General features: G+C 41.1%; 2 protein-coding genes across 3 annotated transcripts in view; one reads left to right on the forward strand and one right to left on the reverse strand.

The window, feature by feature from the left end:
* Nucleotides 1-4,524: 4,524 nt before the first annotated feature.
* Nucleotides 4,525-13,170, reverse strand: ARPC5 (actin related protein 2/3 complex subunit 5). The gene is made up of 4 exons (XM_082702941.1): nt 12,833-13,170; nt 10,413-10,494; nt 7,679-7,855; nt 4,525-5,902 (listed from the first exon to the last, which is right to left on the reverse strand). Exons 1-4 carry the CDS (start codon nt 12,973-12,975, stop codon nt 5,840-5,842), a joined length of 465 nt encoding a protein of 154 aa, XP_082559067.1. The 5' UTR covers nt 12,976-13,170; the 3' UTR covers nt 4,525-5,839.
* A 206-nt stretch (nt 13,171-13,376) lies between these two features.
* The window catches only part of RGL1 (ral guanine nucleotide dissociation stimulator like 1), a 250,261-nt gene continuing 243,601 nt past the window's right edge, over nt 13,377-20,036 (forward strand). The window contains exon 1 of one of the 2 annotated variants that reach the window (XM_082702932.1): nt 13,377-13,832. The gene's annotated coding sequence lies outside the window, so the exon portion shown is untranslated. The remainder of the gene's footprint in view (nt 13,833-20,036) is intronic. The other variant, XM_082702929.1, reaches the window with a different exon arrangement.

Consider the following 20,036-nt stretch of genomic DNA (forward strand, 5'->3'; position numbering starts at 1 on the left):
AGGTCATGTCGCCCCCGCAGTAGTAGTTTCGAGCCCCACATTGGGCTTCCCGCTCAACGAGGAGTCTGCTTGTCCCTCTGTCCCTCACCTCGCTCATGCTCTTTCTCTCTCACAAATAAATAAATAAATAAAATCCTAATTAAAAAAGTAAGTCAGGATACTTTCTATGACTCTGCTCAACCAATATGATGCAAACAATAGATATTTGGTGAGCATCGACTATGTCAGGGGGTTGCGGGGAGTAAGACCTCAGAAAGGTTGCACCTTCTGGTGGAAAGTTCAAGAGGTTGGTTGCTCTAGAGCAGGAGCTAGATGCTGGGCTGAAAAATACGGGAGACTTAAAACGTGGGGCAGGAGCCGGATAGTCTTCAGTTTGTCTTTCATGCAGACAGCCTTTAGGGAACTGTTTCCTAGAGAAGAGATGTAAACATAGATAATTTATGTTTATTACTTAAACATCCAAGTAACATCAATGAAGGAAAACAAACGTTGAGAGGGGAAGCTCGAGCCCACGTGGCCTGTGGTTGGCTCATCACCGCGGGGAAGTAGCGCCCCCTTGCGGCCGATGCTGTGTGGTACCTCTGTGGGTCCCAGCCTGGCTCGAGAAGCACCTGCATTTTAGCGCTCCGGACTTTTGGAAACTGGGGTTTTCACATATTTCTCCATCAGTGATACCGGGCTGAAGTGGAGATGGGGTTAGGGAAGATCCCCGGCAGGATTACGGACAGAAGCAGCCTTATTGTAGGGCACCCCTGTCGGAAATGTTCAGAGCCAAATCAATTTCTTTATTGGGTTCGTCTTCCCATTCCCAGTCACCTTGGTGCTCTTTTTTGTACCTTTTTTGGTTTCTAAGGTTAAGTTATTTGTAAATCTAAAGGGGAAAAATGTACTTAGAAATCAAGTTTGAGATTTTGGGTTATTTGCTCAATTTCTGTCCAAAGCAAACCATGGAAATAAACCCCAGCATTTTTGTGGTTTAGAAAGAAAGGGCTTTTAAACACTTCGAGTCAGATGGAGAATTGGGGTAGGGCCTTATTTGAACGAATCTGCCTGAGAGCCACATACATGATCAGCAGCAATGAGTCTGAGTGCAGGTGCATGGAGGAATCAAGGCCGCAGGAGTAGAGAGAAGAGGGAGGGAAGGCAGCAGCAGCAGGAATGAACAGCGAAAATAATTCGGGAAAGGAAAGCAGAGCAGGAAAATGCCAACAAGGAGTGGAAACAGTACAGGTAGACAATAGCAGTTAGAGTCTCTCCAGATCCATACGAACCCACCCACGTGTGTGAGGGTCACACGCAAAGCCAAGCCTTGGTTCCTTATCCACACAGGTCTACGATTTTGATTCGGATTTCCTCAAGCCCAGTTATCTCAAAGATGTCCTATCTCCTAGGATTTCTTCTGCAAAAACTCGAATCCTCCACTGGCTTTGAAATCAGAATGAGGGCATGCCAAGATCGTCCTCCAAGACAAGCTGCTAATTTGGGGTACCTCCAAAACAGGGGACTGGACAATTACAGTGCAGGTGACCAAAGTGACTCTTACCAATTCAATTAGGCAATTAATTTTTAGTTATGACCAACAATATATTGAGCTTGGCTAATGAAATCAGAGATTGAGGCTCCGGTTCTTGCTAAATGGAATTAGGATAAAACTAATTAAAATAGAAGTTTATTAGTTAAAATACAGCAGCTGTGAGAACATGGAAAATGGAGAACATATTGAAAATACTGCATGAAGAGTGGGGTGCCTGGGTGGCTCAGTCAGTTAAGTGTCCAGCTGGATTTCGGTTCAGGTCATGTTCTCAGGGTCCTGAGATGGAGCCTCACCTTTCCTAGGGCTCTGTGCTGAGTGTGCAGCCTGCTTAAGACCCTCTCTCCCTCTCCCTCTGCCCACCCGCCCCACTCTCTCTCCCTCTAAACCCCACCCCCCAAACCAAAAAACTGCATGAAGAATGACACACAGGGATGCCTGAGTGGCTCAGTTGGTTAAGCGGCTGCCTTCGGCTCAGGTCATGATCCCAGGGTCCTGGAATCGAGTCCCACATCGGGCTCCTTGCTCAGCAGGAAGCCTGCTTCTCCCTCTGCCTCTGCCTGCCACTCTGTCTGCCTGTGCTCACTCTCTCTGATTAAAAAAAAAAAAAAAAAAGAATGACACACAGAGAAATTACAAGCTTTGAGGAGCCCTAGGCCACTTTTCTCTTTTCTAGTGGAGTTAGGCATGTTATGAGTGTTAAACTCTAACCTCACAGCTTTAAAAGTTATTGAAAAGCAAGTTAAACTCACAGTGAAGAAATAGCTATGCTCTGTGCACTGCTGGGTATGTCATTGTAGTTCCTTTTCGAATCTTCTTCTGACCTCAGCACCTGTCTACTCTCCTCACCTCTCTGAAGGGCTTCCGAGTGGATTTTTCCTCTCAACAGTAGCCCCCATGCATCCAGGGTTGAGATTTCTAGAGGAAACCCCAATCCTCTTCTCTCCTGGAAGTATCTGTATTCCCCAAGTTCCAGACTTGAGGGAAAAGTGTGGTATAATCTTAGAGTCAGGCAGAAAGAATTGGAATTTCTGTTCTGGCCCCTACAAACCATGGGATCTTCTATATGTTCTCCAAGCTTCAGTTTTGAAGATACATCATAAATACTCAACAAAGGGTAGTTTTTCTATCTTAATCCACATACTCTCACTCAGAACCTTGCTTTGGAAATTAAAAGCCGTGATATGCTGGGGGTACATGCCTCTGATCTCCTGTTACTTGTGCTCTATCTGGGTTAGGGTTTTTTCTTTTATAAAGCTCATATAAGGGGCATCTGGGTGGCTCAGAGGTTAAGCCTCTGCCTTCAGCTCAGGTCATGATTTCAGAGTCCTGAGATTGGGCCCTGCATCGGGCTCTCTGCTCAGTGGGGAGCCTGTTTCCCCACTCTCTCTGCCTGCCTCTCTGCCTACTTGTGATCTCTGTCAAATAAATAAAAAAATCTTAAAAAAAAAAAAAAAAGGATTCTATCCTATCATGTTTTTAAAAAAAATAGCTCATGTACCTCTGGACCACATGGACCCAGGCGGAATTACTGATGTTCAGCTGGCATTTTAAGAAAGATTCAACTGGCATTTTAAGAAATGCTCGAATATATTTAGAGGATAAAATTATTGATACCTGTTTAAGTGAAGTTATTACTGACAAACATACTTATTACTAGCGTACTATTACTTTTCTATTATGTTCTTCATGATCCTTGGTAACACAGTAAATGCTTAAAAAATAACAATTTGTGGGGCACCTGGGTGGCTCAGTGGGTTAAAGCCTCAGCCTTCGGCTCAGGTCATGATCCCAGGGTCCTGGGATCGAGCCCCGCATCGGGCTCTCTGCTCAGTAGGGAGCCTGCTTCCTCCTCTCTCTCTCTGTCTGCCTCTCTGCCTGCTTGAGATATCTGTCAAATAAATAAATAAATAAATCTTAAAAAAAACCAATTTGCTAATTTGTAGCATCTATAGATTGATTGCACATACATGCTACTGAGTTTCCTTACGACATCAGCACACTTACTATCAAGTAGGACTGTTGCCTACATGGTGTGGTCACCTAATTACCAAGAGGGGATGTGTGCCATTTTGCCCCCTTTAAAAATGGCAAGGGCAAAACAAAGAAAAATGGCTACAATGAAACAAAAAACCCTAGAGACTCAAGTAGAAGGGAATGGATGGGCAAGAACTACTTTTGCGTCCAAAGTGCCCCTTAGGATTTGTATTGGTTTTCCGCAATCACCCTAACCCCCTAAGCTGGTCTGGCAGTGTAGTCACCACCCCCTGGGCTCAGTCAGCTCACAGAGGAATCGGGTGAGCCAGTGGTCTCCAGCCAGCATCCACTCTGAATCAGTCCCTGTGCTGCCCTAATTGTTAAATTTTTTACTCTCTCCCTGAGTGAAGCGGATACGCTGGCAGATTTAGGAAACACCCATTTGGGGAACTATAAAATACGGAACTCCAGAATATTCTCCAATAACATTGATAGTCATGAAAATGACGTTAAGAAGTATTTTACAAAGAAGTATTGCAATACCACTTCAGTTTTCATTTTCAAGTTTGTAAGGGGTTATGCTGTACCTACTTGACTATCTATTTTTTCGCTTAACTCCCAGCCTTCTGAGTTGCCCTTTCGGTTTCTAGAGCTTTAGAGCAAGCATCTAATCAGGGCCAGTGTGGACACAAGAGAGGCTGTGGAGTGAGAAAGGGTGTACAGGCTAGGAGCAATGGACCACAGCTGCTAGGCTACCTGGCACATTCTAGTTTTGGTCTTTGGGCAGTGATACTTGGGGGCTCAGCTGGCATCCAGATGGCTATGGAATCATTCCCAAGGCTCCAGCGGTACCCTACCTTCATCAATGACTCTCTCCTTTACATGTGAGTAAAGGAGATTTAGAAATCTTCTGTACCAACTTACTTCTTGTTGAAAATACCATAGCCTACTGGGAAAAGAGGAAATCTTCCCCCTTAATTAACCCCACATTCACAAGTATTAAAAGAAGAGAAAAATAAATTATTCAACACTGACATTTTATTTCCTGAACTTTATCATTTTTACAAAACAAAACAAAAAGCAGGTATCAAAAACAGCAAAGAGGTTATAGAATTTCTCCACCAGTTCTCACATAAGACAGTTATTACAAAACTGGTGTCCAATGTAAATACTAAACACAGGCTGATTTCCCTCTTGGTCATGTGCATTCAGGTGGTTTGTTTTGGAGATACTGAATGATAACATTTTATAAGCACCGGTCATTTTTTGAGAACCGATTTGGTTTGTCCAACAAAGTAAACACTTTTTGCTATGTGGCATTTTCCTTTTTTAAAAACCACTGAGCTAAAATACAGACTGTTAATGTGTCTGGATCTGAACCAAATCTTTTAAGATCCTAATTACCCTGAAGAACACTGAAGACATTTATAGGGCATATTAAACACTAGTTATATACCTCATAATGTCTAAGGCAGCTATTATATTTCTAAAGAAAAGAGCGTTTCATTCAGAGGCTGCCCAGAGTTTGAACTTCATCATTGTTTCCACGTCTTTTCTCATTTGGAGTAGTTTCCCCACATTGGGTCATATTATTAGAACAAAGTTTTATGCTCGTGCTAAACTGGCTCTGGCATTTCCTAGATACATTTTTGTAGAGCAAGACTCCTTGCTCTGGACCCTGGAGACCACAAAGAAATCGAGAGGCCATGATTATCGGATGCAGAGAGGAGGAAGCGTACTTAAGCTCATGTGATCTAGAGATAAGCAGAAACAAAGCTGCAACTTGGGAGTGGTGTTCACCCACCACTCATTCCAGAAACACATTTTGCTTAAATAAGGGAATTCTGGTCCAGTTTTGCAATGTTAATAGCTGCCAGTTTCTCAACTGTATTTTTTATAAAGATCATTTCCTGGCTAGCAATGAGTTAGGAAACTGGCCTCAAATTCTGATCAAATTTCTCACTATTAGTCAAAAACAAAACAAAACACCTTAAAAAAATGCAAAACAAAACAAAACCCCACCAAGCCAATAGGGGTTAAAATTGCACAATTAAACTTGAAGGCAAATTGTACTATATACAGACAGGTATACACTGAAATCGTTTTTGAGCATGGAATACTCCTGTTCATAAACATTTCCTCTGTATTATCCCAATTTTCATGAAAGGAAAACTGATATGTGATTTTCTTCTTTACAGATATGAAAAAAGGAAGCAAGAAGGCAAAGCTGAGAGAAACAGATGCTGCCTGAAGGGCAGCGGTGGCATTTGGTTGTTTTGGTCTTTGTACCAGCGACTCCCACACACCCACAGGCTATCCAGTTCCTGCCGACTACACAGTTTTCCTTGCAGTCAGGACTCGAACAATGGATCCGACTCCTCCAGCAGCAAGTGCCTAAGAAGAAACCAAAATGTAAGTGCTGATGGGATCAGAAAGGGTCAATTCTCATACCAACTAAAACATTTTTCTTAAAGAAGGAATGTGTCCAGCTATCGGCTTTGGATTCATTAATTTTCACACGGATTTCTTGCACACCCATTGTGCGCCAGGCACTGTTCTCAGCACACAGAGACCCACACCACCTTCGGAGTCCCTGCCTCGTGCACCCACATGCCAGTGAGACAGTAGCTGATATTCTACTATGTTGTTTTCGCGTAACAGGATGTTCTTACAGCATGTGCTTGCCTAAAACAAGCGCTTACATATAAATTAGGAATGCATATTGCTCTCTTAGCTCTGTCAGGAAGAAATTCAAACTGGGATCAACTGCCCTAAGTTCCATTTAGATTAGCCAGTCTGTCAGATTCTTTTTATTCCCCCAAGCTAAGAATGTTATTATTCAATAGCTAAGAACTTGAGAAGTTTAATTTTGACTTTACCTTCAAAAACTGCAAGTCTAGAGTATCAGGAATTGAAAGTTCTGGCTTACTTCCTGAATACTTCTGTGTACTGGGTACCGTGGTGGATGCTAGGGACAGAGCTTCTTCTGGTCTACCAGGAGGGGACAGATATGTAAGGAGAACATGCTAGTATAATGTATGCAGTGACAGAGGTGTGCCCTCCATGAGGAGGCACTCAGGCACAGAGAAAATCCTGAGCAAAGGTCGAGGAGTGTGAAACAGTACAGTGTATTCTGGGAAAGCATACGATTATGCTGCTCACTGCCGGAGCACGGGGGTAAGGACAACATAGCAGAGGAGCGGCTAGACTTGGGAACTTGGGCTTCATTCTGCAGGTGGCTGACAGGGTAGATCTGGATTGGAGAAACCGCATTCTGGCAACCGGGTGGAGAACAGATTTGAGGGAGGCAGAACTGGTAGCTGGAGGCCCAGATAGGAAGTTACAGCAACAGACGGAGAGAGGCTGCAGAGCTGCACTAGGGAGGTATCCGAGTGCATGGCTGGAGAATTACTTAGCAGACAGAATGGCAAAAAACTGGTGACTGATGTCAGGAAGCAATCAAGGCTTAACGTGGGCCTCAGTTTCTCCATCCACCTAAACAGGTATGACAACAAGCTTTCTCTCCTAGTATTTTTATGAGGATTAATGGCGTTAATATTTGTGAAGTGCTTGGGAGAGTGCTTGGAATACAGTAAATGCTCCACCAATGGCTGCTATGATCCTGACACTGGACAAGAACCACGTGGCTTAGGTTTTTAAGTGGGCTCTTCATCTCTAAACTGAGGATGACAAAGATATTTATATACCTTGTAGGGTCATGGTAAGGTTTAAATGAAACATCAACTAATGGTACAGTGACCATATACATTACTCTCCAACTGGTACACTGGAGACTGAAAGGGAACTAGTCATAATTATGTTGGGAGAACAGGTATAAACTGGGGCCATCTTGGGAAAATCCTGGTTACCCCATCCATAAAAGTTAGCTCTCTTTATCTGGTCACAGATGAGCCATCAAATGACTTGACAAAGACAAGTTTTACAATCTCTTTAGTGTGTGTTTTCATCACTGAATGTGTTGTAAATGAGAATCTCTTAAAACCAAGGTCAGTAAGCATAAATCTAAACTTGCATTTTCATGCATTTATTTGTAAAAACAAAGATGTACAGCCGAGAAGTCAAAATAATAATTTAGGTGGTAGAAGGTGTGTCATGGTTACTTTCTATTATAAAGGAGCCAGTCATAGTGACTTAGAATTTGTAACTTACCTTTTCATGCCACTGCAATAACACAGCACTGCTATTGTCAGAGGGGCTCTCGAAGCCTTTATAAATATACTTCATTAGAAGATCCACACCATTCTTGTCCAGGGATTGAACTGCCTTTTCAATATCATTTGCTTTAAAAGAGATGAGCACCTTCAAAACAATGCTGCCTGCTCGATCCTGGGGATAAATAAAGAACAGAACATTTATTTTTATCTATCAATTTATTTATTTTTAATTAATGTCTTTTTAAAAAAGATTTTATTTTATTTATTTGACAGAGAGAGAGAATCACAAGTAGGCAGAGCAGCAGACAGAGAGAGAGGGGTAAGCAGGCTCCCCGCTGAGCAGAGAGCCCGATGTGGGGCTTGATCCCAGGACCCTGAGATCACAACCTAAGCTGAAGGCAGAGGCATAACCCTCTGAGCCACCCAGGCGCCCCAGAACAGAACATTTAGACGTGCGTGTGAAGTGGTTGTTCCAGAAAGGCTCCACTGAGGTGACATTAAAACCTGATGGGACGTAAAGAAGCATCCTTGCGTATATCTGAGAAAACCATTTCAGACAGAGGAAAGAACAAATGCTGTTATTGTGTGTCCAAGGTGTTCAAGGACAGCAGAAAGCTCCCTGGAGGCCAGAGTGATATGGCAGAATAGTAGGACAGGAAGTCAGAAAGGCAGCGGGAAGACAGACCACATAAGCCCCGCAGGCCACTGTGAGGATTCTGGGTTTAAGAGAAATGAGAAGATGTTGGAAGGTTTTGAGAAGAGCAGTGATAAACTGACTTGTATTTTAACAGGATCCGTTTGGCTGCCATGCCGAGAATAAGCTGATGCAGTGCTGGTGGGGGGGGGGCAGGGAACGAGGCAGAGCTGGCAGAGACCAGTTTGGAAGGGACTGCGATAATATAGGCTGGCTTGGGCTCGCATCGGAGCAGTGGAAGGGGACAGACTCTTGACATGTCTGAAGGAGAGCTGAAAGGATTTGCTTACATATGATAACCTGCCCATTTTATTAAATCTGTATTTAAATTTTACTTCTTGACCTCAAAAAAACCCCGAGGGCAAAGAAAAAAATGAACTACAATTCTATATTGAACCATCCTTCAATAATAATAAATAAAAATAAGCTTTTAAGAACACTCATTTTAAGTTTCATATCTACAATCAAGATATAAGATATAGTGATCTTCATTTTACGATTTTTTTTTCTTTGATAAAAGGCTGCTCCAAGAGCAAAGTCATTTTTTCACCCATGAAGGAAGCAGAGAACACTTAATTTACCCTTTCAACAGTTTCACCTCGCCTATTCAAGAGTGGTATCTTTGGCATTCCTCATATTCAGGAGTTTACAGAATGTTTCTACCACCTATCGTTGTCTTCAGTTTAAAGACTATGCAATTACCCAATTTAGAAAAATATTCTTAACCACCACACCTATAACTTCCCATCCGCAAACTGTGATTAAAAACTCACCTATGTAAAAGCAGAAGGTGGTAAAAATGGAATTTCAATGACCTCTCTCATCATTTTCAAAAACCAAAGAAAATGTTTCCTCTCATTGTTGGCGAGGTAATTATTAATACATCTACTTAAATTATTACTTGTATTCAATTAAAGGGATCCTTAGGGTTCCTATAGACAATGGGGTCAGAACTCTGGGCTTCATTTTAAACAATCAGTAAGTAAGTTCTCCAGAATTTCCAGATTTTCCAAAGATCGCTGCTGGGGATGCTAAGTCATGTTTTTCTGGCAATTATCTACCACCTGTACCAAAAGCCTTAAAAAATGTGCATTCTAAAAACCCAGCAATTCACTTCTAGGAATTCATTCAAAGAAAAAAGGTAACAATATACCCCAAATGTTCATTTCAGTACTGTTTACAACAACAGGTCAATAACCTAAACATATGACAAAGGAGATTAGTTACATGTAAACTGCAGCCTATCTATATGCAGCCATTAAAAAAGATGCTTTTGAAATAAACTTACTGCCAAGGAAAGATGTTCATATATATTTAAAAAAAAAAAAGCCAGTTATAAACCTCCATTAAAAAAAAAAAAAAAAAAAAAAAAAGGCAAGACAACTAATACAAAAACTCTGTAAGCATACAACAACACCAAAAAGTAATAACTGGCTACCTCTGGACAGGGGGATGACGATTATGCTTTCCTCCCCACTTCTCTGAGTTTTCTATAAACATTTAATACTTGCATAATTTAGAAAAATTTCTAAAAAGCAACCAAATAGAATCTGTTTATTTTGCAAGAGTTTTGTTTATTCTTCAGGCCTTTGCTCAAATTCAACCCAAGTGCCTCCAATAACACACAAAAAAGCTCTCATTCTCATAACTCAGTATTGGATTGCTGTTTTTCACATATAAATTTTTACCTATCAAACTACAGAGTAAGCTCTTCCACATCAAAGACAATAAATGGTTAAAATATTTGTTGACTTTGGGGCGCCTGGGTGGCTCAGTGGTTTAGGCCTCTGCCTTCGGCTCGGGTCATGATCTCAGGATCCTGGATCGAGCCCCACATAGGGCTCTCTGCTCAGCGGGGAGCCTGCTTCCCCCCTCTCTCTCTGCCTGCCTTCTGCCTAGTTGTGATCTCTGTCTATCAAATAAATAAATAAAAATCTTTAAAAAAAAAAAAAATTTGTTGACTTCACGACACTTCAGAGGATTCTGGTAAGAAAGCTTCGGTATCAGCAGAGATCACTGTGTGTCTGGGACTTACCTTCACTGCCTGACTCTTGGTGTTGATAGGGGGATTTTTCAGAGCTGCCTGGAGGGCAGCGGTCATATTTCCTGTGATGCAGGTTAAGGGGATAGCACCAAAGGGCAGCCCTCAGGAAAGCAAGTAAGTATCATTGGTTCTTAAGATCTGACTTTATGCATAGAAAGAAAAATTACCACGGTCACTCTGTTGAATATTGGAAAACTCAGCATGTTGGTTTCAAGGATGTCAATCAAATGTAAAATATTGAAGATATAAGAGAAAGTAATAAGGCAAAGACCAGTTCTTGTCTGGCTCTAACTACTAAATGAACACTTTGGTGATAGCCTTTTCTTTTCCTGTAAGACACAGATGCAAACATTATCCAGTTACATTTCTAAAAAATTATACGTATCTCAGAATTATCAGGTCCCAAAATGAAACAGCATATTCTCAAACAAGATTTCTTTTTATGTGATTCTGACTGGAAAAATAAAGACCAAATGTTTGCTAGAATCATATTCTATATGAATTGAAATGCGGGTAGAAAATGCTGGTGATTATTGCAGCACTCTAAATGATATACCTCAGCAATCTCTCAATATTAATGAAAAGAGGCACTATAAAAGATCTAATAATTCAAGGACCTTTAGGTAGTAGCTTAATTTTTGTTTTGTGTTATTTTCTCTTATATTTCATAAAGGTTATTGAAACTGTTTTAGGTCATACCTATTAAATTTAGTCTTTGAAAGCACCAGTGAGTTAGCAAGTATGAGACACGGAAGGCCAATCAGAGTGTCAGAATATACAGTCATTCCCCTAAAAGGAAAACCACAGAGTTCACTTGTTCCTCCATCTGTAGTGCCTGGCTCAGAGCTTGTCTCTTCTGGTTGCAACAAGAGAAGAGCCAGTATCTTTTTATTTTACTATAGTGATTAAAAAGCAGATCCATTATATGGATACAGCGGTACCAGTTAAGACTCATCACCCATCAACCTAAAGTTAGTTCACAAAACATCATTTTTACACCACAAAGAGTGTTTTCAGACAGAGTCATGTCCACTGCTTATGTCTGGGAGAAAGAGAGAAAAAAAAGTCTGACCAAAAAAAGCCCAAAAACCAAAAAACCCCTCTGGGTGGCGGTCAGCTGTTATTTTCAAGGGTTAACGGAACTTCTAGAAAAGCGTCTTTTGCAGACTGGCTCATTTTTAAGACCTAAAGCATTTAAGTATTTAAGTAATGCAAAATAGCAACAGCTGACTGTGAAAGTTGTGGAAATCAAAAAAACATCTGTATGTTGATAAATGTTTAGTGCTGTATTTTAGGTGTCTTTAAGACTAGATATAGTTACAACCAATATTTTCACTCATATTTCTCCATTATACTTTATTTAATAGGACACTGATGAGGAAAGGGTTTAGAGTCTTCCCTATCTTATAATACATTCAAGAATAATTAGAAATGAGTGAATTCAGTAATTGAGAGTCTCTAAAATTACAGCATTAGTTGCTTCAACATTTACATTCTTCTAAAAAAGATGTGATGCAAATGTGCAAATTTATGAATATTCAAATATGCAAAAACAAAACCCAGGAACTGACAGCCACATTTTAACTGAAATGGAAACGATTTCAGGGTTACAAAAATGATCCTGCTTTGAACAAATGACTCATCGTCTATTTTATTCACTGGGGTTTATTTTAAATATTTCCAGGGATTCTCCATATGCAATCCCTCTTTCCATTGTCCCTCGTTTATCAGGTAAAAAGCCTCCAACCTTCCGTCTCGGGAGTTGGGTGTTTCATACTCTTTCCCTTCCTCCCGGTTAATAAATTCTGTACCTTGCAATCTTTATCTTGCCAAATTCCTTTCTCTTTACATAATAATGCTTTAAAAAAACGCCCAGGGGCTAAAAGGACCGAGGGCATCCATTCAGCAAACCGCCCCATCCCTCCCAGCAAGGAATAAACTCTCCCAACGCTGCCAAAACCAAACCACCCAACAGAAGCAGCAGCCTGCTAACTCCCAATCACAAATTTCTGGAGCCGAGGTGACTCCGGCCAGCACCGTCCTGGGGAGGACAACGTGAACACCCCCCGAGAGCCAGAGGGCAGCCCCAGATGCCTCCCCCCGCGCCGCGGCGAGGGCGCGGCCGGCCCCGCCAGTTCCCGGAGGCAGGAACTCCGGCCGCAACCTGAGGAATCGGGGCGGGCAGGGCGCCCCGGGAAGGGCGAGTTTCCGAGGCGGGTCCCCGGGGTCTCGGGGCGACTCGGGTAGAAATGGGAGTGTCCCCTGCCCTCTCAGAGCGGAGGCCCCCAGAGAGACGGATTTAAGTCATGGGCCGCTGGGGGCAGCTCCGCGCCCCTGGCCCAGGGGGCTGCGGGGTCCCGGGAGAGGGGCGGGGCGGGACGGGGAAGGGAGGCCAGCAGACGCAAGGATATTGCCGCAGGCAGGAGTCCACCTCGCCTTCGTCGGGCCCGGCCTGCCCGTCGCCCCCGTCTTCCTCGTCCACGAACTTGTTCTCGTCGTACTCATCTACGTCCACCTTCCGGAACCGGGCCGACGACACCGTGTTCTTCGACATCCCCGATCCGGACCGGCGGCGAGAGCCTCCTCTGGGTTGCTGCCTCTACCTCGGTAAGCGAAGCTCACCAGGAACCCGCTGCCTGGCGCCTTCACTTCCCTCTTCCGCTCTGGGGCGTCGCCGGCAGTCCGGGCTCGGGCGGTTCTGGGCCTGCGCGCTGGCGGCGCTCCTTCCTCCTCAGCTTCATGCTCTTCTCTAGCCTCCTACGCCACCCCCGCTCTTCCCCGGGGAGCGCGCGCGAGGGAGGGAGCGCGCTGAACGCAGTGCGCAGGCGCGGGCTCTCTGCAGGAAAGGGGCGGGGCTGGGAGAAGGAGGCGGGGGCGGAGGGGGCGGGGCCGGGGGAGGGCCGAAAGCGGGGCCGCGGGCTGAGGGAAGAGGCAATTGGTCGTCTGGTGCCGTCATGTGATCCTCAGAGGGTTTCCATAGCAACGCTTCTCTGCGGTCCAGTCGGGGCGGGGGGTGGGGGGGGTCCTTAGCTTGGTGGCTATGGGCACTGGGGGCGGGTGGCTTTTGCTGCCGCCGCCGCTGCCGGCGACCTGTCATCTGGGTCCTGCGTGAGGTCCGGCTGGCCCGGACTTGCCTGTGAGGTGGGATGGACTGGTCGCCGGGCCGCGTCCCCTGCAGTTGGCAGGAGTCTGGGGCGGAGTGATGCGCGCCCGGGCGCCCGGCGTCGTTTTAGTTGTCAGAGACATCACTTCGGACCGTGCACTGCCGGTGGCTGCGCTCCTGAGCCGGGAGCCCCTTTCCCCGGGTTGGAACTACGCTGTGCAGCCAGCGGGAGGTCCCCAAGGACGGAGTCGAAAGGTCATATCTTATCCGTCAGTGCTGTGTGACAGCATCCCGACGGCACCTGCAGAGTAGGTATCATATCCGTCGGGAGGGAGGGGGGGTTCTGGGCAGGGGCCGGGGTGGCAAAACTGGGGCGAACCTGTGGAATTTGGGGTAGGGTCAGTCACGGACATCTTAAAATAAGTGGCTGTTTGGAGCAAAATTGTTAGAAAAGGATAGGGGCGAGTTACGCTCTCCGGCGATGTGGGGAAACAAAACGTGTGAGAATTAGTGAAAACCAGATCTTTAAGATTTATATTTGTGACTTAAGATTTGTATGATCCTGCTAGGCCAGCTTTTCCTTACATTTGACATCCTCGTTTCTGAGAGCAAAGCTCTTATAAGAAGATAGAGGCACTAGCACTAAAGAAATGGTAGTTGTGCTCTGTGTATAACACTGAAATACAGATATTTGCAGAATAAAATTATTTTGGACATTCAACCGGACGCTGCTCAGATAGCTTTATGTTTTCCTGACATCCTGTCAGGTCTAGCTCAATCCCATCTCAGCGGAAAGCCGGTTGTTGCCCTGTTAACACCCCCAATCCTTGGTTTCCTGTGCTGTATTGAAAGAGCACTGGACTCAGAGTCGGAAAACCCTGGCTCAGGTCTTTTCGACTCGTAATCCATTGGATTGAGGCATTCCACTTAAAATTCTGGATTTCAGGTTCCTCGTCGCTGAAGTGGAGCTAATAATGTGTACTTCACGAGTCTGTTCTGATGATTAAGTGCAGGAAAGTGTTCCGAAGCTCTAAAATTCTAAGCACATGTAAAATACATGTTACCTGTACCATTGATTTTGGCACTAGTCTTATGAATTATTTAATGACAGATCATGTTTTATTTCGTTCCTGGAAGAGATCAAAAGATTCTGGAGGGCAAAGACTTGTCTTATATTTATTTTGTATCTTATTTACATCTGATATAATGCTCGGCATGCAGGCAGAACTCAATACATTTAGGTACTCAGTTATTCATTGATGAATGCATAAATGTTTGAAAGTCAGAGTGAACATAATGCATCAGTAAGGAAAGGGAGAGAGATCTCAAAATCAACCATTTGTTGGACAGATACGCATACATATGTATATATGTATCTATATCTACATTGACATGTATGCATATGTATATATGTGGAGATATATACATATATATGTGTATGTATATGTATATATGGAGAGAGACAGAGGGAGTTCTCAGGAATGGAATGCATCCTTTCTTGGAAGGAAGAAGCAATATGGCATTTTTCTCTTCTCAATTAAATCACTCTTATAGAAAATATATCATTTAGGTGGTGGAAGTGACATTTCTTTAAGATTCAAGTTATGAGGGGCACCTAGGTGGCTCAGTGGTTTAGGCCTCTGCCTCTCTCTCTGCCTGCCTCTCTGCCTACTTGTGATCTCTCTCTGTCTATCAAATAAATAAATAAAAATCTTTAAAAAAAATTAAAAAAAAAGATTCAAGTTATGAGCAAACACATGATAAAGAACTCCTCCATGCTCTGTTTTCAGAGAGCAGAGGAAATTTTTCTACCTGTTGGTAATATTTATTTTAAAAGGTCATATGCCAGGGGCGCCTGGGTGGCTCAGTGGGTTAGAAGCCTCTGCCTTTGGCTCAGGTTGTGATTCTGGGGTCCTGGGATCGAGCCCCGCATCAGGCTCTCTGCTCAGCAGGGAGCCTGCTTCCCTTCTTCTCTCTCTGCCTGCCTCTCTGCCTACTTACGATCTCTGTCTGTCAAGTAAATAAATAGAATCTTTAAAAAAAAAGTCATATGCCAATGTATCAGACCATTACTATGGTGAGTGGCATTATATAATTTACAATAAAGATTTGTTTTACTATTTCCTGCTCAGTTTCAATCTTTTGCTAACTTTGGTAAGAGCTCAACAGTATACTTGTTTTGATGTGAAAGATGATTGTACTTTTTTGTTCTTCTAAATCAAGATTTTCTTTGAAGAGAAAATTGAACATTAGAAGCGCTATTGAGAGCAAACAGAAACAAGGTTTTAAGACTAATATATCCCTTCTCTTAATTTCTCTTCTTTTGTATTAGGTCTTATTTAGGAAATGTCTCTGTTCTCTTATTTTAGAACTGGGAGGAATTCTGGGGTAGAAAGCAACTTAAGGGGATAGTGAGAGGAATTTAAAAAATTGACTTGCTCAAGGGTATAATTGATTTGATTACTCAGAATTTTACTCTATATGTTGAATGTGTTAAATATAACTAATTCTCAGTTGCATAATGCATAATACATTTGAGATGTAATAATGTCAAAAGGTCCTTTTCCAATGTGGTATTTTTTATTGTCTTGCAATGATAAGTACCTAGTATAATAGGTATGAAACATATTTGTACCCAATGAATAATCTAACAATTTTGCAATCATTTTTAGAGAGTATTTCTTAATGGATACATTAATTTCCTCCCTACCCTAATCAGCTAACAGTCAAATCTATAAAGCTTTAGGGAAGTGTGTGTGTGTGTGTATGTGTGTAGAATCCTGTCCTTAATTATGTTTTAATTAGATAATACACATTATTCCACTTTCTTGCAAATTACAACTTTTTATGTTAACCATGGTACTTAATTCATTTTATGTAATATTATTCTCCCTATTTTATTTTCCAAATGAGTGTGTATCCCTGAAATAACAGATCCGTAGGTTTTAAGACATTTTATTTACTGTGCAAATAACCTGGTTTAGTTGAATACTAAAGTATTCAGACTAAATCTGAATTTTCTCAAGGTTAATGCTGCGTGATAGTATGTAGCTCCTTTTTATTATCTGTGATAATGCAAAGAGTGAAGAATCTTTTTAATTAGAAAGGATTTTGATAAAACTATTTTATAATAGGTCTTTCTTTTCAGATATTTTAAACTGAGTGCTCTACTACCATGTGCTTGTTTTCCCCAGCCTTGACACTAAATACTTAACAAATGAAGACATTGAATCCCACAGCAATGAGATGGAAGTGAGGCCAGTGTTAATCAAACACATCAAACATGTGTTATAAATATAACATAAATAAGTGAAGTTCAGTTCTGGTAATGGTGATGTAATACCACTGTTCTCTAGAAACATAATTAGTACAATATAAGAAGATTTTTTTAAAAGATTTTATTTATTTATTTGATAGAGAGAGAGGCCCAAGTAGGCAGAGAGGCAGGCAGAGAGAGAGGGGGAAGCAGGTTCCCCGCTGAGCAGAGAGCCCGATGTGGGGCTCAATCCCAGGACCCTGAGATCATGACCTGAGCTGAAAGCAGAGGCTTAACCCACTGAGCCATCCAGGCACCCCTATAAAAAGATTTTTTAGCATGTTACCTAGACTATAGTTGGTCTAATGCTTGTACATAATATCCAAATGAACTAGTTCTGTGTTGAACCACTAGCCTTCCATTCCATTTTTGCTTTGTGATTTATTTTAGCTTTATATAACTTTATGATTATACATTAGGATGGGATAGATAGGGTGAACTATTTTACAATGGGGCCTCTATTTATATGTTAGTACTTATAAGATTAAAAATTTTAATCTGTTCTCTTGTCTCAGGAAAAACGTTTAGTGCTAAATCAAACAAAAATAAATCTTATTTGTTAAACATTGTTTTGAATTGGACTCTCTGTTTAATTTTTTTACCTGCTTATAATACTAAGAGAAGGTATGGATTTAAAAATTTATTTATTCTGTATTCTTTCCCACTGCTGGGATCTCTTATTAACGCTAACAGTTGTTTTAGGGTTGCATTTCTTGTCATAGTATATAATCATAATATTTGAGATAAGGATAACTAACATTTTCTTTTCTAATATTTATATCACTTTCATTTATTTTTTTTTAATCTTATTGCATTAGTCGTACTCGCAAAAGCAGTGTTGAAAAACTGGGTGATATTAGGGATCTCTTCCTTGTTTCTCTTTTAATGGAAATGATGTTGGTATTTTACCAGTTTATATTTCCTGTTGTTTTAGGATATTTAGGAATGACTGCTGGAATTATCAAATGCTTTTTTTGAGGGGCCTAGTAACAAAAACAGTATTACTTTTTATCTTTTAATTAAATATATATACATATATTAAATATATATTTAATTAAATATATATACATATATTCATATATGTGTGTATACATATAGACTATATATATATATATATATTTTTTTTTTTTAAGATTTTATTTGAGAGAGAGAGAGCAAGCATGGGGGGAGTTGGGGAGGGGCATGGGGAGAGGGAGTAGACTCCCTGCAAGGAGCCTAATGCAGGATCTCCATATAGGCTGGATCCCAGGACCCTGAGATCATGACCTGAGCAGAAGGCAGACGCTTAACTGACTGATCACCCAGGTGCCCCTATCTATTTATATTTTTTTGCACTGAACCATTCCCGCATTTCTAGGAATAGATTGTGGTTATTTACTTGATAGTTGTGGTTAATTACTTGATAGTTTCGATTAGTTTATATTTTGTTTACGTGATTTCAGAATCGATACATGTAAGTGAGATTGCCCCATAGTATTCTTTGCCATCTCTATTCAATTTTGATATTAGAATTAGTATAGCTTTGTAAGATGAGTTGAGAAGATTTCTGCCTTCTCTTCTATGCTCTGGAAAAATATGATTAGAAAATTACTATGCTCTTTTTTCTTTGAAAGTTCTAAAATAGGCTTGCAAAATTATCTGGACTTGCTCATATTTTTAGGGTTAGATCTTTGATCATCTCTCTCTTCTGTGGTTATTGACTTGTTTGGTTTTTCTCTCTTTTTGAGTCAATTTTATAATTTATATTTTCATAATAAATCATGCATTCTATCTAGATTGCCAGTTTTTTTTTGCAAAAAGTTGCACAAAATATTTTCTTACAATTATTTTAATATCTTGCATGACCATGGACTTATTGCTTCCCTTGTTGCTTTAAGCAAAATATTAAAATCAAACTTTTTTCCTTCCCCTAACATAATTGTTACAAATCCTAGTAATAAATTGTTACTTCTTATAGAAAATAAAATTTATGGTTTTGATAGAATTTGAAAGATCCTGCAATTCCTACTTTTTCTACTGTCTATCCTTGTTCTATTAATATTTTATTAATAATAGTGACTGCTTGATGTTTGTTTTGTGTTAGACATGGTAAACAATCTATTTATTTAATTATCAGAGTAGCTCTAGGACTTAGAAGTTAGTGTGTCCATTTTATGGATCAAAAAACTAAGACTGAGAGAGGTTATGTAACTCAGCCACTGAGTGGTATTACCATACCAGTCTGCAGACTGATATGGGAATTAGGTATGTCAGATTCCAAATCTTGTGCTTTTAATCACCACAAGTCTTTCTCACTATTCCCAACTGTGCTGCTTACCTTTGTGTTAAAAATAAGGATATAACTAGGTATCAAGGTCCCAATAAACCTACACTTGAAATGAACTCTAAACTGTGAACTTAAAAAATCTTATTATTGTAATGATTTTTTTTAAAAGACATGTGTTTTTCTGGTCTTGTCCAACCTTATCTCAGTATTTTGAGACTAGACATAGAGCCTGTTACCTAATATTTAGTCTGTCACAAAAGATGTCACTTTTTTTGGTATAGGAAGAGATCAGTAGGTGTTGATGAATAATTCCACTTAATTTTTCTCAAGTTGTAGCAAAATACACATAACAATTTACTGTCTTACCATTTTTAAGTGTACCTCTAAGTAATATTAATTATGTTCACATTATTGTACAACCATTATCACTATCCGTATCCAGACCTATTTTATCTTACAGATCTGGACCCTGTACCCATTAAACAATAACTCCCCATTCCCCACTCCTCCCCCCAGCTCTGAGAGATAGCCATCTTACCGTCTCTATAAATTTGATAGCTCTAGGGATCTCATATTTGTGGATTCATACAGTACTTTGTTCGTTTCTGTGGCTGGCTTATTTCACTTAATTTGATTTCCTCAAGATTCATTCACAACTGTAGCATGTGTCAGGACGTCATTCCTTTTCAAGGCTGAGTAGTATTCCATTGTATGTATATTCGACATTCTCTCTATCCATTCATCTATTGAGGGACACTTGGATTACTTATGGCTCTTATGAATAATGCTGCTATGAATGTGGTTATACAAATACCTGAGACCCCATTTTCAATTCTTTTGGTTATGTACTCAGAAGAAGAATTGTTGGATCACATAATTCTCTTTTTAATTTTTTGAGGCACCAATTCCATTTAATTAACTAAATAGGGT

The sequence above is a fragment of the Mustela nivalis genome, assembly GCF_964662115.1.
Source record: "Mustela nivalis genome assembly, chromosome: 16".
In the NCBI taxonomy this organism is placed as follows: Eukaryota; Metazoa; Chordata; class Mammalia; order Carnivora; family Mustelidae; genus Mustela; species Mustela nivalis.

Bases quoted from the DNA above. Each gene is read 5' to 3' on its own strand.
- ARPC5 (XM_082702941.1), bottom strand. From the start codon at position 12,975: ATGTCGAAGAACACGGTGTCGTCGGCCCGGTTCCGGAAGGTGGACGTA. The intron at 10,495-12,832 runs ATATCCTTGCGT...TATCCCCTTAAC, and splicing joins GTGGACTCCTGCCTGCGGCA to CTGCATCACAGGAAATATGA. The intron at 5,903-7,678 runs GTAAGTTACAAA...GTTTCTTCTTAG, and splicing joins TATTGCAGTGGCATGAAAAG to GCACTTGCTGCTGGAGGAGT.